This window comes from Pseudoliparis swirei, chromosome 10 (assembly GCF_029220125.1).
Source record: "Pseudoliparis swirei isolate HS2019 ecotype Mariana Trench chromosome 10, NWPU_hadal_v1, whole genome shotgun sequence".
In the NCBI taxonomy this organism is placed as follows: Eukaryota; Metazoa; Chordata; class Actinopteri; order Perciformes; family Liparidae; genus Pseudoliparis; species Pseudoliparis swirei.
Window position 1 is genome coordinate 7,489,610 of NC_079397.1, and position 27,612 is coordinate 7,517,221.

A 27,612-nucleotide genomic window follows, 5' to 3' on the forward strand; every position below is an offset into this window, starting at 1 on the left:
AGGCTTTGAGGAGATCAAAAGGCTATACATGCTGATCTGAGTCGCTGATCTGAGTTGCTCTTTGTATTTATTGAGTTTTAAAGTTTGTTTTTGACATTGGAGATTTGAATTAGTTTTTTACACAACATAAAATAACATAATATTGCTGTATGCAAGTTATGTGGCTCTTGTTTTGGTATTCGTACATTATTCTGGAAAGCTTGACTTATTATTTGCTAGCTAGACATATAATTCTGTTCTTTACTGAAGAGCCTCTGGTTTTATTGCGTGTGCCCTCTTGTAACCGTAACCACATCCCTGTGTGCTCGTGGTGTACACTATTTGTTTCAGCCTGGTAATCACAAGGCTTCACACACGTCGTTTCATCACATCTCTGTCTGAAACCCCGTGGCACCACAGCAACCAGCAATTATGATCTTGTCTGTAAATCTTTTTAGCACCACGTAATGAAAAGCCTCAATTTGAGCTGCTTTCTAAGTGCTCTCACAGACAGAAAGACAAACAACAACAACACGGTAAAATGACAAAGAGTGCTCCTCTTCAAATTTGGCACATGCTGCCGTCTTCCAAACGAATGTCGTTTTTGTTGCCGATCCAAAAGTCATTAATCCAACAGTCATTAATCCAACAGTCATGACGTACTCTTAGGACGGATCTCGGTGCGAGATTAAACATGTTGCATGATCTTTATCTGTAATAACTATAATAGAAAATAGAGAAAGTGTTTGTGACCGCAGGGTGAGTAAATAAAGGATACTACACTGTAATGCAGATGTGAAAATATAAACTGAATATGTATATGTATATATCTGCAGCGTTGGGAGCTGGCTCATATTTGCTCCTTCAGTAGCGCACTGACGCAGCAGATACTGAGGCTGCTTTTCACTTCCCCCCCCGCTGCTTCAAATCCCATTCACTTACTTCAGAGATTTTTCTCTTTCTGTGTGTGTGTGTGTATCTCTGTGCGTGCGTGTGCGTGCATGTGTGTGTTTGGGAGCATATCAAAGCCCAGGAGAAGGGGAGGCAGGCACACGGTTACGCAACGCTGGTTATTTATAAACCTTCCTCCCGCTCTCCTTTTTTCTCCGCTTTCTTCCTTCCTTTTCCTGGATCGTGCCCCCCCCCCCCCCCCCCACCTCTCCTCACCCCTCCTCACCCTCACCTCCCTCTTACTCCTGACAATACGCAGAGCCAGCCTGATGTCCAAACATTACCGGCGCCAACCTCCATGCCCGCTGACAATGCCGCCCCCTCATTGGGCACCTCGATAACAGTGACAGGTGGTTGTTACTCCGGAGGGGCGTCGCCAAACAGTTATCATTAGCACACAGAGCCACAGATGCAATGCAAATTGTCTCCCTTCCGCAAAAAAAAAAAATCGTTGGCTCGAAAGGACACGTTCCCTGGATATCCAGATCGGGGGCTGCATTGTTAACATTTTATTGCAGCAGAAAGGAAAATAAAAAGTGAGCCTCTGTTGAGATGAGGCCGTGTGACTCGACCGCTCAGATCACACCTGTGTCATCAAGATGCGTATTTGCCTTCACATGCTCACTCTGTGATTGGTCCATTGCTTCTTCGGGGCTTAAGTGTGCATGTCCTTCTGTCTCTTTTTTTGCGCGTATGGCTGTGGATTTTTTTCTGATTACATTTAGTCACACTAGCTTGTTGTCATGTTCCCTCTTAATGTATCTGTCTGGCTACAAGAGAAGAAGCCCGAGCTCACATCTCACAAATCACGGATTCACATCGGTACCTCCTCAGCACGTCCTCAGAACTTGATGAAGGGATATTTCATGATCAAACAACCTGTGAAATGCATCTTAAAGCCCTGTAAATTCGGCCCAGATGTTTGAGTGACAGTATATCATTTACATTTTTGCATCTGCTCAAATATCAACACTTCCAGATTTGCATTATAGGAGGAAGTTAATGACGGCAGTAGGACAAATGAGGGATATTTTGCATATTTTCTCTCACACAGTAATGTTTCTGAATATTAATACTTGTGTCATGGTCAAATCTCTTGCATATGTGATATAAATAAAACAATATTAATTTAGTCCTGAGATGGTTAAAAACGCTGTGTCCGGCCGGTTTGTAATATCAGGAAAAAAAGTTTAGGGAACAGTTAGAATTAAATACAAGACACATATACATACCCACATATAGATTTTAGAAATGGCAGCTTACATGTGCAGAATATTCCAAGATGAAGCCAGAGTCTAACTGCAGCTACTGCTGTTATATTTACCTGAAGGCCTCGATAAGACGTTCCACCTTCTGGGCTTCTCCCTGGACACGAATGTGGGCCTGAAACTTCCTCAGCGCTTCGTCCAACTCCATGCCTGAGAAGTCCATCTCATCCACCACACAGCTGTGCACAGGGCAAAAAAAAAAAGGAAAACATATGAAAATTCACAGCAATATATCAACATGATGGCAGTGGTTGCCCCTTTACTGGTTGCATTGGTGGATGTAGATCTAAAGAAACAAGTCCAATCATCTGCTTCCCAGTCACAGCACCACTCTGCTTACTGCAGGTGTTAGCCACGCACGGGCACCAGGGATTAGACTGGATCCGGATATCTTCATCGTGCCACTCCTGCCAAGACGCACACGTACGCGCTAACAGTCCTCAGAGCAGAACATCCTCCCTATTACCTGACTACCCCGGCTTAATTACTTTAATTAAAAAAGCAAAAATATCCAGTCCAATGAGTTCAGGTGGATAAACACAACGTGGGCAATGTAGAGTTGAAATGAGGCTTTGAAGTAAAGGGTGACTTAAGGTACGAGTTGGACGGTTTAGAAGTTTTCCTCGCTTTGATGTGAGGTGTTCTGTCGAGGTACAAAGTGAAATGATAATCAAACTATGAAATAAAAGTTTTTTCTCAACACCCTCATCGCCGGCTTTCGTACAGAACTCCAAACATCGGTTTCAGGACACGAGTTCAGGACATTTTTGGTTCTCGGTTATTATCATCAGCCCGTTAATGGTTCAAAGACAGATGATGCGTCTCAGAATGATTTCACAAAAAAGGGAGTATGCAGCGTTCATTTCTGTTTGCCGAAAACACTGGGGCACACACACACACCACATGAAGATGGATTGCTGTGAACAAAGCAAGTTAATGAGGTGGGCACTTGACTGTGACACATGCTGCTCCAGCAGAAAAGAGTCAGATAGCTGAGTCGACCGTATTTCCTGACGTACCGTGTATTACGACACGAGATCGCTGAAAAACCTGCTCACAACAAAAATACCACGAAGTGCATCATTTAGTACTTTCACCGCCAGTATGTATTACAAGAACTACACCTATATAGTATATTATTCCAGTCACCTCTACTGCTGCTGCAACTTGACCAACAGTAAGTATACAACAACTGTAAATAATTCAACTTCTACTCATACTTAACCTGTACTACTACAACTACTACTACTTCTACTACTACTACTTCTACTACTACTATAACTACTACTACTATAACTACTTCTACTACTACTCATACTAGTACTACACTACTACTACTATAACTACTACTACTTCTACTACTACTATAACTACTACTACTACTACTACTTCTACTGCGACTACTACTACTACGACTACACTACGACTCATACTAGTAATATACTACTACTACACTACTACTACTACTACTATAACTACTACTACTTCGACTTCTACTGCTACTACTACTACTACACTACTACTCATACTAGTACTATACTACTACTACTACTACTACTACAATTCAATTCAGTTTATTTGTATAGCCCAATTTCACAAATTACAAATTTGTCTCGGAGTGCTTTACAATCTGTACACATATAGACATCCCTGTCCCAAAACCTCACATCGGATCAGGAAAAACTCCCAAATAACCCTTCAGGGGGACTACACTCCTACTCCTACTACTACTACATTGTCTCAACCCCCACCCTACATCTTGGATCCTCTTTCTTGACCCTAAATCCAACCCTCCTACATAATCATGCCCCCCCCCCTCCCCCCCACCCTCTTCCACCTTCTATATGTAATGAAACTGATTGAAACTCTTATCTATATCTATATCGCCGTTGTCTTGGTTATCTAACTGCTGCTAGTACAATAAACCGGATGCTGCTTATTCTAACACAATTCAAATACAACTGGCCCTTAAATAATAAATGGTGTAATATTTTCCACGAGGGATTGCAAATAGAGAACATAATCAGCATAATGCGTATTAAGGTAAAGCTCAGTGACTCTGACTTGATCAACTCTCTTAACTGCCGAGTCTCTCTCAGCGCCTCTTCATGACTCACTACCTCGCTCTACCACCTCTCTCTCTCTCTCTCTCTCTCTCTCTGCCCTCCTCCCCCGGCTGTCACTCCTTGTTCCCGTAACGTCAGACGAGATGCTCTCTAGCCCAAGTACATCAGCCCTCTCCTTCCCCCTCCCACCTCCTTCTCTCAAACACTCAAACACACGCCACTTGGCGGACACGCAATGCGCATTTAGCGTTTACACGTTACACGGTTAACACGCATACATGTTGTTGATCTGTACACTGTAACTGGCAGGGGGGGATACACATCACACCTGTCTGCATAGTAGGGCTTAAATGATGTGTTTACAAAGCTCAATGGCAGGTAAACACACACACACACACATAATGCAAATAAAAAGAAACAGCGGACTGGATGGAGCCATATCTTGAGCAGCCAATGATTAGCTGACAGTGTGAAAACAGATCTCATTTTTCCTGCTAAACGAGTATACTACATTGTCGGTCAATGACTCCTCGGGGTGCCACATTTCTTGGATCCCAAATCTATAACCACAATTTCACTTAATTGACTTGAGATGTTTTAACAATTGTTGTTTATGCCCAGAGAAACGAGAAGAGGAGGAGGCACAGCTTCATGGGGAGAGGAGGAAGATCCAGGAATACAGGAGGCAACATGAAAGACACATACTTGCACTCACACACGCACAAACAGAAGCCACATGCTTTCACACTCACACACTCACACACACACACACATTCAAGCGTAATAAATCAACACCAGTGACTTTTTTCACACTAGACCGCTATCCCTCACCCGCTCTCCTGTGACTACACTTAATGGAAAGTGCTATCACACACACATTTTGCACTCTGCTATCATGTTCCTCTTCAACATCAATTCCACTGTACGTACGCACTGTAAGAGAATAACTATACATCTATGTATCCCAATCCCACCTGCGCTGAGGTATATAAAGGTTTGAGGCAATAAAAGCATAATCTTGTTAATCTGACGTATTAGGAGCCATGAAGGTATCCATAAAAAAAAATATGGATATTATATGAGGGCAGCCTTGGGTTACCAAACAAGTGGGCTGAGTGCTGTGTCGTGCATGTCCGCCATTGCAAAGACTAAAAGTGTGTTCTAGGTTTGATAACTTGGACAATAGAGAGGATAAAGACCGATCTGCGGTACCTTCCTCCGGGTTGATATGCAAATGTCAAAGTAGTTGCTGAATGAGAGAATATAATAGAATGAGAAAAAAGACAATAACTGAGATAAAGTAAGGAGATTCTTCTTGAAAGATTGAAAAGAGAAAGAACTTCAAAGACAGTAATGGCCATCAGGTTAATGACCGGGAATGAAACATATAGGGTGAAGTGAGTCATGTGTGCACGTGTGCGTTGCAGCGTCTTCACATTTATTTGATGAGTCGTACAATGAGAAGGCATCTCGAACCTCTTTGGCTTAATGTGTATTTTCTGTCCTTTTATTTTTGTTCTGCTGTAAAGAACAGACTGTAATGCATGATGACTCCACGTGAAATAAAATCATTTATAATGTTTATGAACTATAATCACGAGGAGTATTACTCAGCCGGTGAACACATTTGAATGCTGTCTTTTTGTGGCTGTGGCGAAGCTTTTTTTTCGAGTCTGAGAAAATAAAGTTGTTATCTGGTTTTGATTGTTGAAGAAAGAAATGGCATTGAGACTAAAAGTCAAGATATCTGAAAGATCGCAGGATTTTGAAAGGCAACCTCTGGACCTCGAGCTTGTAATTTGAGAACCCTGGTCAGACCAACTAATGGACAAAGGAAGTTAAAAACTGTATATTATCAAAGTACATTGGGCTCAGGTATCAACACGACTCCACACCCACTATAGTGTGACGTGTAAAGCAGAGGATTTTCTTTTGGCTCCGATAGAGGCTTAATCCTCTATAAGATCGAGTCTCACAGTTGACCCTGACCCCTGATCTCCAAGAAAATAAGGGGATTAGTATGAGGAGCGGTACATGATCCTACAACGTTCTGAAGAAAAGAGGTGTGCTACTCACTCGAGGACATCTCTGTTGAAGGGCTTCTTGCTGTTTCCGAGGAACTCTCCTATCATCTGTCGGCTCAAGCCCTTCCTCTGCAGCAGAAAGTGGGCCACGCCGATGGGTGTATCTGGGATGAAGCCTCGAGAGATCAGGAACTGAAGGCCCTTGTCCGGGTTTCTGAAACAAACAAACAAAGTCAAGGAATGGACTGAATAAGCAAAAGGAGTCTGTACTAAATATTGGTTTTAGTACTGTGACAGATGTTTTTTTTTTTTTTTTACCACACTTAGCAGCATCCACACCACACCAGCACAAAGTAGATCCTTTTTGTGTTTATTATTTATTTATTGTAAGGAATGCTCAGAGGACATTGAGGACATTTCATGCAAACTTTTTATTTTTAAAGATGCATTGCGGTAATAAGAGTCGTGGTCGGAAAAAAACACCGGGTGCTTACTGTGAATACCGGCACGGTGAATGGGAAGACTGCTAAAAGCGATAAAACACACTGGGCACAATCTCATCTGTATTCATTCCCGTGCTGAATTATAACATTCATTAACAACTGCTCAACAGCTTGACACTGCTAAAATCCGAGGACACTGCCAGAATCGTGATGGCTGATCTGGGATGCAGCCTTAACTGCTTATATGCACACAGGCATTCCCAGGTAGACTTTGTTGGAATGAAACGGGTCTATTGGCTTTAGTCATCGCTAGGATGAATTACCTACGTTGGGTCACAACAAGCTGATTTTAAAACGATACCAAAATCATCCATTGGTTGCCTGGAAGATTGTATATCAACCTAAACATCTTATCTGATTAACATATCATCATAAGCAATACAACACCCTGTTTTGCCGCTTCAGCCGTATTTTTTGTAGTATGACCTGAACACATTAAGTAGGTGTAGGAGGAGTTGCCCTCAGGTGGTCAGGGAGAACGGTCTCCCTGACCACCTGAGGGCAACTCAGACACTGAACTCTTTTAAGACTGGCCTAAAAACCTTTTTATTCAGGAAGGAAATTTTTACCTTGAGTTAATTTATTGTCAGCTATTACATTCTTATTTTTTTATTTTTATGGGTTGCTTTAACTATGTTTTAATCGGTTTTATTTGTTTTTACTATATGTGTGGCACTCTGAGATTCTTTGAAGGAAGAGTGCGATAAAAATGAAATGCATTATTATTATTATTATTATTATTAAGTAATGTTTAGCAAAAGGAAAGTTTCACTTTAAAGCAAAAATCGGTCCCTTTTGAGTGAAGACATTAAAAAATATATGTTTTTATTGGTTTTAAAAGAGTTTATATATAATTTATGAGGGAGGGTTATCTTGATGCATTAAGAAGTAGTTCACATGCAAATTGTGGGTAGACACGGTTCTTTATTCAGGAAGAGCTGAAACATTCAAAACCATTGGCAGGATCATTTCTATACAGACATGAGCTTACACATATTTCATGTGTGAGTAGTCTATGAGAGCTTCTATTCGGCTGGACAACGAGGAGTACTTCTTCTAAACTTCTCATTGGTTTCCATGAGTCACTGCTTTTGAAAGTCATCTCCTCTCCTCTGATCTCCATCAGTCGTCTTGCTGATATGTTTCAGCTGCTGACTGCACGGCAGAAGTTACGTATGAACAAGGGAGTTATATCGTAACTATTTATGACCCTATTAGACACAGAGGAGAAATGCTCTCGGAAGGCTATTCCACATCAATGCCACGGTTCTCCCTCTCCAGACTCTATATTGTGTTTGAGCCACAGCCTTTACATAACAGAGCAGTGTGTGTGTGCACCGCAGCTAATGGGTTTATAAGGCGAGGGCGGGACACAGGGGAGAGGAGAGGGGATAAAGGGCAGGACAGAAGGAGGAGGCTGGAGGAAAACCAGACAGAGCAGATGTGCGGGGATAGGAATGTGAGGACACAGAGTGTGTGTGTGTGTGTGTGTGTGTGTGTGTTTGTGTGTATGTGTGTGTTGAAGCTGAACTGTCTCAAAGCATCTGCTGCGACAGCCTCAGCACACGATATGTTTCTGGCTCACCCTCTCAGGCGAAAGTGAGGGCTCGCCAACCATATTTGGCAGATATTACTCATTTGATGTTTGTCCAACAACAGATGGATCACACATGGCGATTATTATTTGGATGGGGGGGGTTGAAGATTGGGTAGGAAATGGAGGGAATAATGCAGAATAGATGGATTCTTATGAGTGACGAAGAAGGAGACCGTCTTCATCGGACACTCATTTGGCCGGGTTGATTGTTCAGATGCTGAAAACAGTCGTGTTTACATGTGCCTACAGTCAACATTGTTTTGAGAACAACCGTAACCAAACAGTCTTCGTCTCTTAATCTTCACAAAATGTCCATCGTAGAAGTGCGACATCAGAAAACCCTTCATTATTTTGGTGAAGAGCGCTGCAATGCAACGTGATGAGACACATGCACACCACAGAGGAGTGAATGCAAGAGGCCGTGCCGGCTGTCACGCTACAGTGACAAACCTCAAATAAACGACTCCATGCCCAGACCTCGTTCTTCCTTACGCACACTTTTTTTTCCCCCCATCTTGGACTCTCACCCTCATCATAAATACAAACTTCCACTTTTATTGGCCCCTCTATATGAGACCTATTTCAGCTGTGCAGAGGGGCCGTACACCAGAGCGGTGTTTGATGGTCTTTACAAGTACCGAACTGTCAGCACTATACGTGTTTCCTATTTCTCCAGATGCACACATTTCTGTTTCATTACTAACCAGCGATAGATTGATGGCTGGTTTGTGCCGCTGTGCATTTTTTCTTAGTGCTAATACAATTGTGAGCTGTGACTGTAAACACTTCAAAACACTGAATCATTACACTGATGGGGACTTGCTGTCTCATCTATGCCCGGAGCCCTGTGCCATCAACCCTGCAGGCTACGGCCGCAGATATGACTTGGTTTATCTATTACTGAAGCTAACTTCAACTGACTTTTTGAGCTGTTCATTGCTTATCTTTAGCATTAGCCTACGTTGTTTTCCTTGCTAGCCTTATGTTGCCATGGAGGTATGATGAGAACAGGGTATATAGTTGGAGGCCGGCTCATGTTCATTCCCATGAAAGTGGTTCAGTGGTGCATGAGGAATAAAATGACCCGGACCTTCCTACGATCTTCCACATCTTTGACCCCGTTGAGCAAGCGCAGTTGTGTTTTTTTTAAACTCCGCCCCCCAGCCGCATTCGTAAGAACGGCAGCACGCAAATAACTCTGGATTCCGGTATAAGTGTATTTTACAACTTTAAGGACTTTATGTGATCACACCTGGGGGCTCGGTCCCAACAACTTGATGAATCGGCTGAGCTACTCGACAATCGCACCTCGTACGACCTGCAGAACAACTGCAGAAGAGAAATTCAAAAAGTTTTCTCTACGTTCACCATCTGGATGTTGGAGTTTGTAATGATGTGCCGGGTCAGAATGTTAATGCAGCCGATGTTTGTGTATGCACAAACAAACGAGCGCTAACCCACACACCCTGGCGTCAGGGTATCCCTCACGAGGAGATGGGCCGGCTTCACTGATCCGCTGATCTTAATTAGCCGGCCCTGACATCAGCATTCGGATTCCTCTCCCTCTGCCTCTCTACCCACTTATCTCACCTTTGATTTAATCCATGAAGCTCTGCTGCTGCTCCATTTTCATGCATGATGGGAAGTGGATTTGATTCCACCGTGACCTGCTCTGATGTCAAGGTGTTTACTCCATGTCTGATATTTCTGACCCACTAAGTGTGCGTACATATCCATCCATACACAAAGAGCAATATACTCATGTGTCCTCACATCCTCCCCTCTCTGTTCAATGTTTTTACATCAGCTCCCCTTGTGTGGTGGCAGTTGTCCTTGACACACCCTTCAATGAAGTCATTGTTATTCCACCTCCTCTCAAGGTGGAAACTGTATCAAGCGGTCTCTCTCTCAACCTTTCACACCCTCTTCCTTTGTGGGCCCCTTTCCGTTCCTCTCTCTTGCTTTTGCACTCCATTTCCATTACCCCCGTTATCTTTTTATTCTAGTCCAGCACGCTGCGCACACCCACACAGCACATCATATTGGCTCTCTTTTTTAATTTACTTTATTTCCTTGACCACCTCCTGCAACCCCCCCCCCCCCCCCCACACACACACACACATACACACACACACACACACACACATTACATTGCCTCAATGTGTGCACATGTGTGAACTAATTTGGCTGCGTGATGAAGCAATGCACACACGTTTCAGCCCAAAGCAAACACCACTGTTTAAGATGCAAAGGACACAGCAGCACAGGTATTAGGGAGGATGTGAACTGGTGGAACTAATAAGCCCCAAGCTTGATTGCCCTCTCTCTCTCTCTCTTTTTGCTCTTCCTTCCTTATTACGTCTCTCTCTCTACGTGTAGCCAATTTATTAAAAGTCAGCTTATCTTTCAAGGTGTTTGGGGAATGAGAAGAGGGGATAGCAAGTATGTAGAAAAAGCTGTGTGGAACTTTTCTGAAAACTGTTTTCATTTAACACTCATTACAAAGTTCTCACTTCCCCTCTCAGGATATGTTTGAAATACAATCTAAACAAACAGATAAATGCCCAAGACAAACGTCCTGTGCCTCTCCAGCTGACATTTAGAGTGACACTATCAAAGTGGACGTGTCTTAAAAAACGAATTGTACAGCGAATAGTAAATATGTAGTCTGTGATCTTTTCTTTATTGTAATCCGTCAGGGAATTTGTCAGTAGAAAGTTGTAGGGTCATAGAAAACACAGAAATGTCCTTTGTTTCTACCCATGTTACTTCATATATGAGGATATTCTGATTTAGAATAAATATTTGAAATGAGGGGTATCGATGTCGGGGTTCACATCTCAAATAATAGCTTGGATTATCACTTCTAATTAAATGTGTTAATTTGTATAATTTAATTCTTTGAATTGTCATGTTGTTCCTTCACTTGATCATGACTAAAGTATGTCTTAAAGTTGAACCATACACTATATAACTATAAACTATATAAGTAGTTGTACTGCATTTTGCCAGTGCTACTGCACAGCAGAATGAATCTCTAATACTGTATGTAACAGATGAGTTGATATCTAATTTTATCTTATTTTAGAAATAGTAGCATAATAATATAACTTGATTGCAGTTTTTATATAATCCACGTCCCTCTTTGCAATTCATGTGTTTCTTTTATTTTCTGTATTTTGTTGATTTCCTAATGTAATTATTTCCTCTCCGGTAACTGCACAGCTCGTTCCTGCTCCTCTTGTTTCCAGTGCCACGCTCCAGCGTCGAGTCAAAGTTAATCGGCTTTATTGTGCACTTTTATTGCGCTGTAGAGCTTGGCAGTGAGTAAAAAGATAATATGTGCTCCAATCTTCTACATTTGTACGAGATGGCTTCATTGGGGAAATATCGTTACACCATTTTGTCGTGGTTTTGCACCCGAGGGTATGGAGGATTCAAAATGACTTAAGTATAAATAAATAAATAAATAAATGCATGAATAAATATAGGAATAAATTAATTAATGCTTAAATAAATGTATAAATAAATATATAAATGCTTAAATAAATTTATAAATGCTTAAATAAATGTAAAAATAAATAAATAAATAAATGCTTAAATAAATGTATTAATAAATAAATGCTTAAATAAATGTATAAATAAATAAATAAATACAGGAATGAATAAATATAAGTTATAAATCAACAGGACATCATTAAATAAATATATTTCTACATTTCTGTATTTCTTCATTTATTTATTTCTCTATTCATGTGTCCACACGTATTTCTTCATTTATTTATGTGTGACATTTACGTGTCCGTATATTCAAATGAGCTGGGGCGGTCCGAACCTCATTGTTAAACAGGATTGGTCACAGGAGTGTAATGCACCTGGTGTGTTATTCTCTACTACTTCTGCCTGGCACATGAAGCTGAAGTTGGCTCGCTCAGCTCACCGTTAGCAGAAGTTAGCCTAGACAGCTTTTTGACTTCAGCCGTTTATCAATTCCAAGTACACTGAGTACAGACTCGTGTTTTCTTGGAGTCTGGTCTAGGGAGTCCAGACTCTCGAGGACGCAGGACGGTCTTTCTGGTCTTGTGACGTCACCACATCAACTGTTCTTGCTCATGAATTTACTCCAATTATTCACTGTAAAATACTTTACAGTGGAGTAGAATGTGTTGCGGTGTTCACTGTTGTTTGGCGTAGGCTACGAATAAACGGTAATAACTATACGTCATGTAGCTTTCCTGACCCAGGGTCGCTACAATATGAAGTTATGAATCTTAACCCTCAGTCAAATTGACGTAACGTTATCTTTTAATAAATAATAAACTCTTTGTGCTTTTTAGATCCTCCAAAACCTAATTATATCTCATGTTTAGCCGCTACGGAGACGTCAGAGCCAGCGGAGCATTTCAAAAAGTCTTGCCGAGATCAGGCTTCTCTCGGCGGCCACACAGCGCGCTGATCGCCTGGAGCTCAGTGGTCCCGCGAGCAGGACCTCAAGTCTCCGTCGCGTATCCTTATTAGGCTGAATCTCGATAAACCGACCACAGATTTGTTCCCCGACTTGACCAATCCTGTTTAACAATGAGGTTGGGACCGCCCCAGCTCATTTGAATATATGGACACATAAATGTCACACATAAATAAATGAAGAAATACGTGTGGACACATAAATAGAGATATAAATAAATGAAGAAATACAGAAATGTAGAAATACATTTATTTAATGATGTCCTGTTGAGTTATAATTTATATTTATTAATTTCTGTATTTATTTCTGTATTTATACATTTCTTCTTGTATTTATTTATACATTTATTTATTTATTCTTGTATTTATTTATGCATTTATTTATTTATACTTGAGTCATTTTAAGTCCTCCATACGAGGGAACATTATGCTTTTTCTGTCAAAGGCGAGATATTTAGAGAGCAAGGTGAGCTTCTCCATAAATGTTTGAGGCGGCAGGGACGAAAGAAACTTGGTTTGAAATGTTAACACATATTTCATTCCAGTTCCAGAGTCGCCGGTTCACACAGTGCTGAAGAAACTTTTAATTACATTTACGACTCGCAGCAGAATGACTCATGAGAATTTTAGGCTTTGTGGATCGTTGCCATTACTTTTTGGGATTCACCCCGCATGTATTCTGACTATTTGTTCCCCGCATTACTCCATGAGTGGGTGGGTTCAACTTGTAATATATGCAAGTGAGATCAGTTAATTTATTAGAGAACTGTATGCAGGGTGTTTAAGTCCTTTAGGGTACGCTTTGGGTGAAAAGCTAATAGAGCATATGGTAAATGTCCTCATTTAAAGATATCTTTTAAGTGCGCTGTTGGCTGCTTAGCACTTTGTAAACAGTCATGTGGTTACAAACATCTCTAAAAGGACAATTTAAAGTGTTGAACAAATATAATAAGTGCTGCTTTTGAGAGCTAAAACAATCTAAAATCAGCTTCTTTCTTAGATTCTGTTCCGCCACCAATAGTGTAAATATTAACATACATTAACATATGCGTTATGTAACATGTAAAAATACATCTTTTAGAGCTTCTCTGAATATGTAATGATTTAAAAAAAATTAAATCACCGTATGATAACTGGTTTAGTTATAATTCACCAAGCATTCCCCTTTTCTATTTTCTCCAACAGACCTGAGTGAGTGAATGAGACACACATCTCAAGGAGTCAGTCTCAACAAATGAACAGATCCAGTCTGTGCTGCCCCCATGCACTGTCATCACCATGGCAACACTTTTTCCTCCTATCTCTCGCTGCCATGTAACCACTTTGTACCTGTCTGGAGCGCATCCGGGGAAGTTCTTATCCGGTTTTGACTGTGTCACTCTTCACTAGGCAGCGGGGGGAGAACTGAATTCACAATGGCTCGCTCAAAAGCTGCAAACATGAACAAGCTTTCCAAGACGGAAATGTTTTTGTCTTCCGCTGACAATGTTTGTAGTCACACAGGAAACAGCACTGGGAATCGGGTCGGCCTAATAGTAGATTTCAAGAGTTTCCTGTATCAGTATGGGTTCCTGGCATTGAAGTCAAACTTTGAGATTGGAACATCAACCCATAAATTTATATATATATATATATATACTGTATATATATAACACAAAAATATTATCTTATTTAGGCTACAGGCGTCTCTATATTTAGGCTTTATTTTCTATTTATGCATATATATTGGAAAACAAAATAATATTAAAATACCTCTTTTGAAGACATTAAACAAAGAGTTGACTGGAGAAATCATGTTCAACCAATGAAACCATTGTTAGCTTCAGTGGTTAGCTACAGCTTTTTTAATTTTTTTTACCTTTATCTAAAACCAATGACCAATTGTTTCAAACCTCACAAATAAAGTAGTAAATCTGCCACACATCATTCAATTCAATTCAGTTTATTTGTATAGCCCAATTTCACAAATTACAAATTTGTCTCGGAGTGCTTTACAATCTGTACACATAGACATCCCTGCCCCAAAACCTCACATCGGACCAGGAAAAACTCCCAAATAACCCTTCAGGGGGAAAAAAAGGGAAGAAACCTGGAGGAGAGCAACAGAGGAGGATCCCTCTCCTAGGATGGACAGATGCAATAGATGTAATGTGTACAGAAGGACAGATTTAGAGTTAAAATACATTCAATGAATATGACAGAGTGTATGAATAGTTCATAGTAGGCATATTCCACGATGGAGACCTCCACGATCCATCAGGCAGATGGCGGTGGGGAGGAGGAGGGGCGGAGTCTCAACAGGACAGTGGCGTAGTCATGAGCAGGAATTCCACGACCCAGACGATCCATCAGGCAGATAGGATCTATGCCGTCTCATAGGGTCCGATGACCCCATGAGACGTAAAGTCAAAAGGACTTCCGGGAGGAAGCAGAGTTAGTAACGTGTGATTGAGAGATGAAAATTCATCCTTAAGGAGAGAAAAAAAGGAGATAGGTACTCAGTGCATCCTAAAACGTCCCCCGGCAGCTATAAGCCTATAGCAGCATATCAAGGGGCTGGACCAGGGCAAACCTGATTCAGCCCTAACTATAAGCTCTGTCAAAGAGGAAGGTCTTAAGTCTACTCTAAACGAGGTGACTGTGTCTGCCTCCCGGACTGAAATTGGAAGCTGGTTCCATAAAAGAGGAGCTTGATAACCAAAGGCTCTGGCTCCCATTCTACTTTTTAAGACTCTAGGAACTACAAGTAGTCCCGCATTTAGTGAGCGTAGCTCTCTAGTGGGGCAATATGGTACGACAAGCTCCTTAAGATATGATGGAGCATCACCAATCAAGGCTTTGTAGGTTAAGAGAAGAATTTTAAAAGTGATTCTTGATTTTACTGGGAGCCAGTGCAGAGCAGCTAGTGCAGGAGTGATGTGATCTCTTTCTTAGTTTTAGTGAGAACACGAGCTGCAGCATTCTGGATCAACTGGAGAGACCTAAGAGATTTATTAGAGCAGCCTGCTAATAAGGAGTTGCAGTAATCCAGTCTCCAAGTAACGAACGCGTGAACCAATTTTTCTGCATCTGTTTGAGACAAGATGTGCCTGATTTTTGAAATATTACGTAGATGAAAGAATGCAGTCCTTGAGATTTGCTTTACGTGGGAGTTAAAGGACAAGTCCCGATCAAAGATAACGCCAAGATTCTTTACAGTGGTGTTGGATGCCAGGGCAATGCCGTCTACAGAATCCACATCACCAGATAATTGATCTCTGAGGTGCTCAGGGCCGATTAAAATTACTTCGGTTTTGTCTGAGTTTAACATCAAGAAGTTGCAGGTCATCCATGTTTTTATGTCTTTAAGACATGCTTGAATTTTACAGAGTTGGTTGCTCTCCTCTGGTTTTATCGATAAATATAGTTGAGTGTCATCTGCATAACAATGAAAGTTTATGGAGTGTTTCCTGATAATATTGCCCAAAGGAAGCATGTATAAGGTAAATAAAATTGGTCCAAGCACAGAACCTTGTGGAACTCCGTGATTAACGTTGGTGGTTATCGAGGCGTCATCGTTTACAAATACAAACTGAGATCGATCTGATAAATAGGATTTAAACCAAATTAGTGCCGTGCCTGAAATGCCAATCGACTGCTCCAGTCTCTGTAACAGGATGTCATGGTCAATGGTGTCGAATGCAGCACTAAGGTCTAACAAGACCAGGACAGAGAGGAGTCCTTTATCTGCTGCCATTAAGAGGTCATTTGTAATTTTCACCAGTGCCGTCTCGGTGCTGTGGTGTTTTCTAAATCCTGATTGAAATTTCTCAAATAAACTATTATGATGTAGAAAGTCGCACAACTGATTTGCGACCACTTTCTCAAGGATCTTGGAGAGGAAGGGCAGGTTAGAGATCGGTCTGTAGTTAGCCAATACCTCTGGATCCAGAGTGGGCTTCTTCAGGAGAGGTTTAATAACAGCCACCTTGAAGGAGTGTGGTACGTGGCCTGTTAGCAGAGACACATTGATAATATCTAATAGAGAGCCGCCAATTAAAGGCAAAACGTCTTTAAGCAGCCTCGTCGGGATGGGGTCCAAGAGACAGGTAGGCGTGTTCAAGTAGAAACCGTTGAAAATAATTGGTCACGGTTGATAGGAGAAAATCCTCAAATATACACCAGGGCATACAGCGGTTTCCAAGGCCATTCCACTTGAGGACAGATTGGCACTGGTTATGGGCAAGATATTATTAATCTTGTCCCTAATAGTTAAAATCTTTTCATTAAAGAAGTTCATAAAGTCATTACCACTAAGGTTTATAGGAATGCTCGGCTCCACAGAGCTGTGACTCTCTGTCAGCCTGGCTACAGTGCTGAAGAGAAACCTGGGGTTGTTTTTATTTTTTTCTATTATTGATGAGTAATAGGCTGCTCTGGCATTACGGAGGGCCTTCTTATATGTTTTAAGACTATCTCGCCAAACTAAGCGGGATTCTTCGAGATTAGTTGAACGCCATATGCGTTCAAGCTTTCGTGACGTTTGCTTCAGTTTGCGGGTCTGAGGGTTATACCAGGGAGCAAACCTCCTCTTCCTCACCTGTATTGTGCTTGACAGGCATAGCAATACTATCTCTGGGTTGTCATTCCCACTATCTCTGCATATGTCTGTTTCCTTCATTTTATTCGCTCTGCGTCTCAATTATCCATCCCAGTATTGATTTGTCTTTCTGAGAGGAAAGAAGACGCCTCAGATCCGACTCGGGACTCGCGCTTCATTCTGTGTGTTCATTCTGCACAGCGGGGCTCCGTGAGGAAAAGTGCTTGTCTTTGCTCTTTTGAGTCCAGAGGGCCACGTCAAACTTCAGGTATGATGAGAGGAGAGGTGGGTGGAGCTACACACTGTTTCAGTTAAACTCACTGAACAGTATTCTATCTCTTCCAGTTCATCCTCTCATTTCTCTTTTAATCTTTCCAATTCTAATCAGCACTGTACAAGCACATTTTAATTTTAATTGGAGACCTCACAAGAGGAACAGTCAAACCCTGATTAGCTGACAATGCCTGCACTTGTCTTTGGAGTGTGAAGCTGCTACGAATACTCCTAGAGTATTCCCAAGTGCGATAAAATGTCCAGACTGGCGAAAACATGATGGCCTACTTTGCATTTTTTTTCAAACAAGGCAGCAAGGAGTAGCTCACTCAAAAACCTGTTTCTGTCACGTCTACATCTCTTTGTGATCAGGGCAGTAAACCATGGCTAACCAGATAGCAATGATACTGCGGTATAACATTAATCCTCAGCCGGATTAAAAAAAAATCTAATCAGAATCGTCGCAACACAAAAGAATGGAGCGGAAAAAACGCAGTGGCCACTCACACGTTGAAGAGATTGAGGCCGATGCGATAGAGGCGTTTCCGCATGACGTCGGTGGACAGCGTGGGTGATTTACAGCTGGCAGGATTCTCACAGTGATAGCGTGGCAGGCTGAGGATCATGGCCTGCAGGGCCTCCTTGGACGAGGCTTCGGACGTGGAGCGTGCCTCGGTGGACGTGCTGCTGCTGCTCATCTGCTCTGAGCTGTTATCTGCCGTCTCGGAGCTGCACCTCTTCACCTCCAGGGGCTCCGCCGTGCTCCCCAGCAGCGGCGGAGGGCCGCGAAGGGGCTGCGTGTGTGGCGGCAACACCGCCGCACACTCCTCCGGGCTTTGAGGAGCAGCCATCTTATCCAGAGGGGTCAGGGGAGGCTGCTGCTGCTCCTCCCCGAGCTCTTCTTCACTCGGCGGAGGAGCGGGGAACTCGACATCCTGCTCGCCTCCCTCAAAGTCTGATTCCGGGGGTGGCGGGGGCTCGTGCGGGGGCGGCGGTGGATCTATGGGTTCGGCGGGGAGCTCTGCCGAGGGAGGGGGGGTTGCATGCGAGAGGCCGGGGGGAACGAAGACCGGAAAGGAGTTCGTTGTGTTGGACGTTGATGTGACAGTCGTGGGGGCTCCTTCTTGTTGGACGCTGCTGCCGAGGGTGACGGTGGCCGATTCCACGACTGAGGAGGAAACGCGGAAGTTCTGGCTGTCAAACTGCACCGTCACGTCCCGGAACGCCATCATCAGCTTGCTCGCACTTCTCGACAGGTCACTTGGGTCCAGTGACGGGCCTTGATGAAGCGTTGATTCTCCCCCAACACATCTTTCTCCTCCTCCACCACCACCACCACCGCCACCAGCACCACCACCAACACCTCCTCCTCCTCCTCCTCCTGCTGCTGCCGCTGCAGCACTGAAGGAGTCGGCACCGAACTGATAGGCGCCGCCTTCTTGCAGTGAGCACATGGTCTTCAGGCTCCAGTTGCTGAGTGCATCGTCTATGGACTTGGCCAGTGACTGCACCTGTTCGGTGAACGAGTCTTCCAGGTCGGTCAGGTTGCCGCCAACCGTGGCCGGCAGAGACGGTGAGCGCACCAACGGGATGCCTGTCAAGTGGAAGCCTTCTGCCAGCGCCCGCTCAGCAGAGAAGCCCTCTGTGTTTTGCACGCGGACCTTGCGCAGGGAGATGCGTCGAGGCAGACGACTCTCCAGCAGCGAGTTGCGGATCTTCTCGAAGTTCTTGCTGAGCTGGTACTGGCGGAAGGCAGTCTGGATCTTGCAGGCAGCCCGGCGGGAGATGAGGTGGCCACCGTATTTGTGCTCTAACATTTCGATCTAAGGAGAAAGAGAAGAAAGAAGCATAGAAAAAGGAAAATATTGAATTGCTGGAATTTCTGTTGTGGACAAGAAGTAGATTACAACCTGGAAGGGCAATCTGTAGTTATTAGGAATATCCTAACTGGCATTATACATGACAAGTATGGCTACACGTCTACTGGTTAGACATTGCAGAGCAACAACAAGATAGACACAGATTGTCAAAACATTGGCGAGCACTCTCATAATCTCCTTTATCACGGGTGGTTACATTAATGCAAAGGTCACAACAGTTTAAAAAAAATTACAATTAAGCATTCTCCCGCATGTCGCTCTGGTGCATGGGAGATGAATATGAAATATACGTTGAATGTCAGTGTGAACAAACAGGTGGAGTGAGGAATGGGATTACTGTGGAGGAAAAAAGAAAAGGAAATAAAACTCCCAGGAGATGAAAAGGGTTGTCAGGTCCAATTCTATGAAGAAGCAGACAACATTTAAATCTAAAAATAATAATATCCTCACATGGTTCAGTGATTCTTTCTTCAAGCAGACTGTGTGATGTGTGTGCTGAACCCTTCTAGAGAGAGAGCACAGTGGAGGCTGACTCATTTGGTCCAACTGTTCATTTCCTCAAATAAAACTCATAATCTGTGAGAATTCCATAGAGAGGTCCTCCGCGTAACTTTAAATTGTCTGAAAATGAGCCATTAATCTCGCCTGTGAAAAAGTGCTCAAATGCTGTGGGAAATAGATAGAGATGTAATAAAGGCATTATTATCCAGCAGCAGCTCAAAGACCAGATGAAACTTCTTTGAGTTTCCCAGAACAATCAGGGTGTGGGTATCTTTTGGAAGAGCACAGAAAGTTCTCTTATCTTCTCCCGTCACTCTCAAATCCTTTTCATTAAGACTAAATCAATGAAAACAATTATGTTTCTGTTCTAACTGTGTCAAGGGCACGAGTGTGGAGGAGGATTGAGCCTTGAAAGGACGTCAGTGTCACCTTCCGCCATTTTACGAATAGGAAAAAATAGGAAGTAAAAAAAAAAGGTGAAATGCTGAAAAGACGGTGCACGTTAAAAAATCACATTGAATTCTGGGAAATCGAAATGCCGGCTGTTCCCTCCCTCAGTGTTTTCTTCAGCAGCTGGTTTCTTGCATTGGTGGTGATGTGTCCATGAGGATTAGCGTGGCCCAAGTAAAACATCCCTCCTGTATGTAAATCCAAAAGCGATTGAATGAGCGGTTCCAGTGACCACGAAGGATCAAGATGTGACTTTCAGATGCTAATCTCCTTTTTGCTAATACTGGACAAAGTCACCCGGCCACCTCCTGATAGGCTGTAATGCCTCGAAGGGTTTTGCAATTTGTGATAAGTGGCTAGTTCAAGATGCAGCCTCTGACGGAATCACAAACAAAGCTCTTTAGAAAAGTGGAATGACACCGAGAATCCATCTTATCTACTCCATTTCCATTTCACTGCAGAGCCTCCGCCAGCCAACGGAGACGTACTGAGAATATTAAGGTGGTCTCTGAATAAGACGCCGGTTCAGAGCTCTACTGTATCCGCTGATGGCGACTTCTCATCCGCTGTCATGTCGAGCTCAGCCTGAATATTCATGTCTTTTTAATCAGGATGGTTGTGTGACTCTGTGCACTCTGGAAGTAACAAGGTTAGCCGTACCGCGCTCCGAAATAAACCTTGTGTCGGTTGTAGTTTTTTTTTTAAAGCACAGGCACAGAGGCAAGATGATCTCATTACTCAAAAAGGTGTCCCTCGTCAAAACAAACTGTGCAAAGAGTTCCACTGCAGAGGTGCCCTTGGTGGTGAGGGAGGGCCGTCAGTGCGGCTGCGTTGGATTAAATGTGGCAGGCGAGCGTGTTTGTTTTGCCTTCTGCGTTAAGCGGGTCGGGGGACGGTGAATAAAAGGCATTTGGGCCGCGTTGCTTTCTTTCTTTCAGAGTGCTGTGTGTGATACACTTTGCCACTCAGATTACTGCCACCAGGGCGAGCCGGGACATGATGGATGGAGAGGGAAAAGAGAAAGAAATGGGGGGGACAGGATTTCACGCCATTCTAAGATTGAGTTGGGACTGGAGATGTGCTGCTTACTTCTGGTTTACCTTCTTTGTTTCTAAAATACATCCAATTTCGACCCTATTTTAGCTTGTTTTTTGGTCTTTACCAACTCCGAGGGGGAACATTTGATACCAGCCTCTGTAGGTTCATCGCTACTCATACTAAACATTGTTTTCACGTTGTCATGGATACACTTCTACCTACAGAGCTGGACTCAGAGCCTACAGGCGGATGCTGGAAGCCGAGGTGGGGCTCCTGTTCGATGATTGTTGTGTTATTACTGACTGATATTTATGGCCACAATAATCGTGACAAATCCCTAGCTACCACTTGACCGCTGTAGAGAGAACCACATGCATTAAAAAAAAGGGCCACACAAAGAAACAGCAAAAAAAAATGCATGATCAAACAAGAAACCAAGTGCATCGATGGAAAGATAAGAAGATATGGAAAGAAGTGATGAAATGGCTGGCCCCGCCAAGAGTGGCGCCGCTGAAAATCCCCCCCATTAGCCGACTGTCAGTTCTACCTCTGATCACTTCACTCGGCGCTGATGGAGAGAGATTATTCCGGAGAGAGCACAGTGAGGGCATTGCTCTGTTCCACGGAGATCTAAATGTATTTTGACGGGAAGATCAGCAGCACGCTGACCTCATGTTCTCCTTTTGAACGAGGGGGGAAAAGGTGGAAAACAAACTAGCGCAAAGTTGTACAACACTGCAGTGTGCATTTCTACAGATGGGCAAGATAGTGCTGACCGGAAAAGGTGTAATCCTTCAATGAAGAATATGAAGGCGATGGAAATATGTATATATCCAAATCAAGGACATACAAAGGAGAAGATCTTTAAAACTTGTGATGTCAAATATGCAAAACACAAACACGGGGCTTCAGGAAAAGTAGGCGTTGTAGTTATTTGAGTGAATGGTCACATTGAAATAGAAATGTGAGCTCAAATGCGAGTTTCCGAGGAAGATCGTCAGATACCATCAAATAGTGATGGTGGATATCGTTGCTTGAAATATGGCTCTTTTTCCGTCTATGTTTGAAATATTAATACCAAGAGGCACTGAAAAAGGAATGTGTTTTAGTCTGGAAATGTTTGTGCTTTAAATGAAAATGTGTCTCGAAAACAAAAGGTCGACCAAAAGTACAACACACGGAATGTTTTATTAATGATATCAAGCAGCAGATTTAGTCACGGTGCAAAGATGTCCTCCCCCCCGCCTTATTTTTAGCATTATGAGGTTACATGTTGTGTCGAATACTAATTACTAATTCTTTATATGATACTCTCTTCTTGTGAAACAGTTTGGTTGTTTGTCTCTGAGGCAAAAAGCAACAAACTACTCCCATTAACCCTTGTGTTGCCTTCGGGTCATTTTGACCCGATTCAATATTTAACCCTCCTGTCGCCTTCGGGTCAATTTGACCCGATTCAATGTTTAATGTCGGTGTTCTTTCGGGAGTCAACAAACAAACATAAAGTACCTCACACTTAAACTTGGAAAACAATTTTAATTCTAATAATTTTCTGGAGATTTTAATAGCTGGGGTCATATTGACCTCAAGGGTAAAATATGTTAGTAAATATAAAGGTAACAGGAGGGTTAAACATTGAATCGGGTCATATTGACCCGAAGGCGACAGGAGGGTGAAACATTGAATCGGGTCAAATTGACCCGAAGGCAACACAAGGGTTAAACGGGGTTGATCAACATTTTGAGAAATATTCTTATTTGATTTTGAAAATAATTGGAGTTAGTTAAAAGAGAGGTATCTATCTTCTCATCTCACGCTCAGCAAGACAACTCATAAGTGTAGTTCCCAAAAGGCAAACATGAAATGCCTCAGGATCATGACAACATGGCTGTCCTGAGGGAACAATGCACTGCATTTCCTTTTTTTAACCATCATCTTTTAGTCTCATCTGTAAATTTGCACAAAAAGACTGATGTGCGTGAACAAAACAGCAGATCATCAGATCTCACATGCTGCAGAAATAAAGGGAGAAACGCAAAGCCACGATTATGAGCCCTCGTGCACACACGGTCTTACGGCACAGAAACATCTGCATTATTAATGCGATGATTATATAACCGCAGAACTGGGACGCAACTAATGCTGAGTGTATTCCAAGATGAGGAGCGACTATGGGTGAGTGGGTAGCAGGTCCGTCTTTCAATCAGGGGGTTGGAGGTTCAATCCCCGCCCTAGTCGATGTGTCCTTGAGCAAGACACTTAACCCTGAGTTGCTCCCTGTAGCTGCGTCTACAGTGAATGAATGTAACAGTACTGTAAGTCGCTTTGGATAAAAGCGTCAGCCAAATGACATGTAATGTAATGTAATGAGGAGGACAACAAAAGACTGGATGCCATCAGAAGACGGTGATCACTGAAGCTCAGACATCCTTGACCAAAGTCAGTTTGTGAAAAAGGGGTCCGTCGTTACTGAAAGACTAATTCTGACGAAGAAAAAAAATGCGGCCTCGCTATTGAACGATGTCATCGCGTTGGCCAATCCGTGCCTTTTTGCATTAGCAGTTTCGGGACAAGCTGCTAGACACATCGATTGTTATTTCTTCTCTTCGTGTCGCTTGCGCAGTTAAGTGGCATTATGAGTGCCATCCAATTAAACGTTCACTTTATGGAGATAAATGTCCTTTGATTCATGGGTACCTCAATTTCTTAAACAGAGATTAGCAGCCATTACAGAGCCAAGTCAGGTTTAATCACCGATGACTTCATCTTCCCGGAAAAACAAAAGGCTTTGCAGTGTGCGAAGATTGACCCTGTGTCACTTACTTTACCGAGATGATACACAACTTTGGAGTAAATTGGTTCGTGCTGTACAAAGAGGGGAAAGTAAAGTGTTCTTTAGGCTCAGGCTGAGGAGTTTTAATTGACAAAGAGCAAATGACAATGCAGATAGTCAAAGGAATTCAGATTCCTCTATTGTAAGATCACATTTTTGTGTGTGAAGATCTTACCGATATGCATCGTAATTTAAAGGAACATGTACATACTGTAGTTTTTATTGAACACTGTGTAGTGGTGGGTTTATGGACTTGTCTAAATTCAGCAGTGTTTGAGCTTTGATAATCTCGCCCATCTCTAACTTTTTCTTCCTCATCATCCAGCTATAAAAACAGATACTATATTTGTATCTCGCCTAGTTTAGAGTTGTAGCCTTTTCTTCTGTAAACCATAACCTTTGTGTCTTAGTTGTGTTGTATGGCACACGGAATTTGTACTTTTTATTAAAAGATAAGAATATATAAAAAGATAAGAATAGATCTTACCGATATGCATCTTAATTTAAAGGATCATATACATTCACAAGTGTTCTACTGTAAGGCATGAATAGAAATTCAATGAGGCTCTAAATTTAAATGAGTTTGAAAAAACAAAACATTATCATGAGGTTCCACCCCTGCAATCAAGGTGTCGTCCCGCAGATCCAATTACTCTGACATTGATCTGCACACGCATCAAGCTCCCGCTCCCCCGACTGTACAGACAAGAAGATCAATCTAGCTGATCGCGTATCTTCAGTGTTGGTGACAGCGAGATAGTGGGAGAGATGTGAGATTAAAGGAGTGGAAATGGATGTGAAAGTAAAACATAAGTAAGGAGCTGAGGTTGAAAAAGTGAGCTAAGAGATGACAACAAACATGCACGATGTGCAATTGTTATATTTAGGCCTGCGACTAAGAGAAATCTCCATTTTTTTATTCAAAGATTAACCAGAGCTCAGGTCGATTTTGTGAAGTTTCGTAACCCACAGTGCATAATATAAAAATCCTCAATTAAAATGTTTTAAAACGGAGGAAAGTTAACAATCCATACGATCGAGAAACTGGAACCGGGACAACTTTGGCTTTTCTGCTGGAAAATGAGTCCAACATTTCAGTCGTGCACTTCCATACAGTTGGGAGATGCACACAAGACAGATTCAAAAAAGATTTGTCAAATGAGCAGAGGTGGAAATATACCGACTTATCTTCCTTCAAGCTTCAAAAACAGTGGAGCATCCATTTCCCATAATGCAACATAACAGCCTTTCATTTAACCCATGCTGCCTCCTAAATGCCTACTTCTTCCAAACCACACGTTCCTTCATGTTAAAAAGTGTACGTGTCGAGTCCAGACAGATAATTTCTTCAAACTTTAAAAAGCTTTCTTTCAGAGCCACATGGTCATTATACAACTGCTGACTCAGGCTCGTGACAAGAAAACAAAAGCGATGGAGAGCCCCTTTAAAATATTAAATGAGTATGAATATGATTAATCTCAATGAAGATCTGAGTTGGGGAAAACTGATCAGGACCACAGATCGAGCCCGACAAGTTTGCCACACAACTCTGCTGCTGCCTTACCTGGTTGACGATCCATGGACTGGAGAATGTTGGTTGGATGGATGAGAATGAAAAGGAATGGCGAATGTTTGATGGTTCTTGAAATGGAGATGATGACGCCGTGATTTCCACGCCCCTGATGAGAACACAAACATGAGAACATGGAAATGCATGTACAGTCACAGTTCATAGACACATCGGTTCCAGACACAATCAGTTTAACGGGCTGCAACGAGATGAGAACAGGTAACAGTCACATGCTCGGGAGCTTTTCATCATCCAGAGGATACAAGCAGCAAAGAAAAGACAAAAAGACAAAAAGGGTTTTCCATTCATGCAGATACAAACGCAATTTGTTTGCACATTGTCTTTATTTTACCCCGATGTGTGTACGTGTTTGCAAAGAAATACAGTGTATACAACTTAATGTACATATGAGTTGCTCTACTTCCAGGGAATTGCAACACAGCAGTCAAATATTGTCGTATAAATACTTTCAGAAGACTTCCAAATTTGGCGAGAGACGAAAAACCATGTGAGGATGATGACATGATGACATGATGACATGAAGACATGACAATGGTGGTTCGTGTAAATGAAAAAAAGGAAGCTCATCAGTCGTTGACACAGTTTGGAAAGTGCCAACAAATCTCATCCAACGCCAGCTTCTCTCCCAAAACACACGTTTCCTCTTCGGATGGGAACATCACAAACATGTCAGACCACAAGACGAACAATACACACAAGCCACGTTACTGTACCTGCCGCCCCCCCCCCCCCCCCGCTCCCCTCACCCAAACAACACACCAACCCGCCCTCATCCCCAACACAACCCTACCTGCTTATTTTTGAGGTCAAGCGAGAGCTCATAGTCGGAGGTGGTGGCGTGTGAGCCGGCCCCGTTGCGCTGCACCCTCAGGGGCGACGCCGTGTGGTGCAGACTGGCTCTCCTCCCCGCCCCACTTCCTTTTGCTCCTCCCCCTTCCTCATCCTCATCCTCCTCCTCTTCTTCTTCTTCTTCCTGTGCTGCTTTGCACTCGTGCCGTTGGGCCTGTGCCTCCTCCTCTCCCTGTTGCTTTCTCTTTGCCTCCATAACTTCTTCCAGCGTTTCCTTCTCTTGCTCCACCACCCCCACCACCACCTGCTCCTCTCCGCAAGGTGAAAGCGCTTCAGGGGCGTCCTCCGCCGCCTCCTCGCTCGGAACCTCGACTTGGGGCTGAGGCTGAGGCTGCGGCTGCGGCTCGGGCTGAGGCTCAGGCTCAGGCTCATACTCATACTCGTGCTCAGGCTCCGGTGCAGGTTGGGATTTGGGTTCGGGTTCAGGTTCGGGTTCCGGCTCCGGCTGAGGATAGGCTTCGGGCTGGGGCTGAGGTTGAGTCTGTGGTTGGGCCTCACACTGAGGTTGTGGCGGTGGAATCTGTGGCTGAGTGTCTTGCTGCTGTTGCTCGGGCTGAGGTCGTGGTTGTGACTCGACCTCACTCTGCAGCTCCCCCTCTCCTCCCTTCCCTTCCTCCCCAATAGACGGGTCTGGAGAAAGGTCATCGCTGCAGAAAGGAGGAGAAAACGCAGAGTGAGGTTGCTGCTGCATCCGCGGTGAGCTCTGACCTCTTCTCCAGGCTGCCTGGGTTAGTGGTAAGAAGTTGACCCTTTTAAAAAAAAAAAA

General features: G+C 43.1%; 1 protein-coding gene across 4 annotated transcripts in view; it reads right to left on the reverse strand.

Moving 5' to 3' along the window:
- iqsec3a (IQ motif and Sec7 domain ArfGEF 3a) overlaps window positions 1–27,612 on the reverse strand; it is a 95,701-nt gene that overhangs the window by 18,429 nt on the left and 49,660 nt on the right. For 2 of the 4 annotated variants that reach the window (XM_056424276.1, XM_056424277.1), the window contains exons 3-6: window positions 26,788–27,493; window positions 18,212–19,527; window positions 6,341–6,502; window positions 2,255–2,377 (exon numbers count right to left, since the gene is read on the reverse strand). In XM_056424276.1, coding sequence (XP_056280251.1) covers window positions 2,255–2,377; window positions 6,341–6,502; window positions 18,212–19,527; window positions 26,788–27,493 — 2,307 coding nt within the window. Of the gene's footprint in view, window positions 1–2,254; window positions 2,378–6,340; window positions 6,503–18,211; window positions 19,528–25,970; window positions 26,086–26,787; window positions 27,494–27,612 lie in introns of those variants that run through there. The other 2 variants (XM_056424279.1, XM_056424278.1) reach the window with 2 other exon arrangements.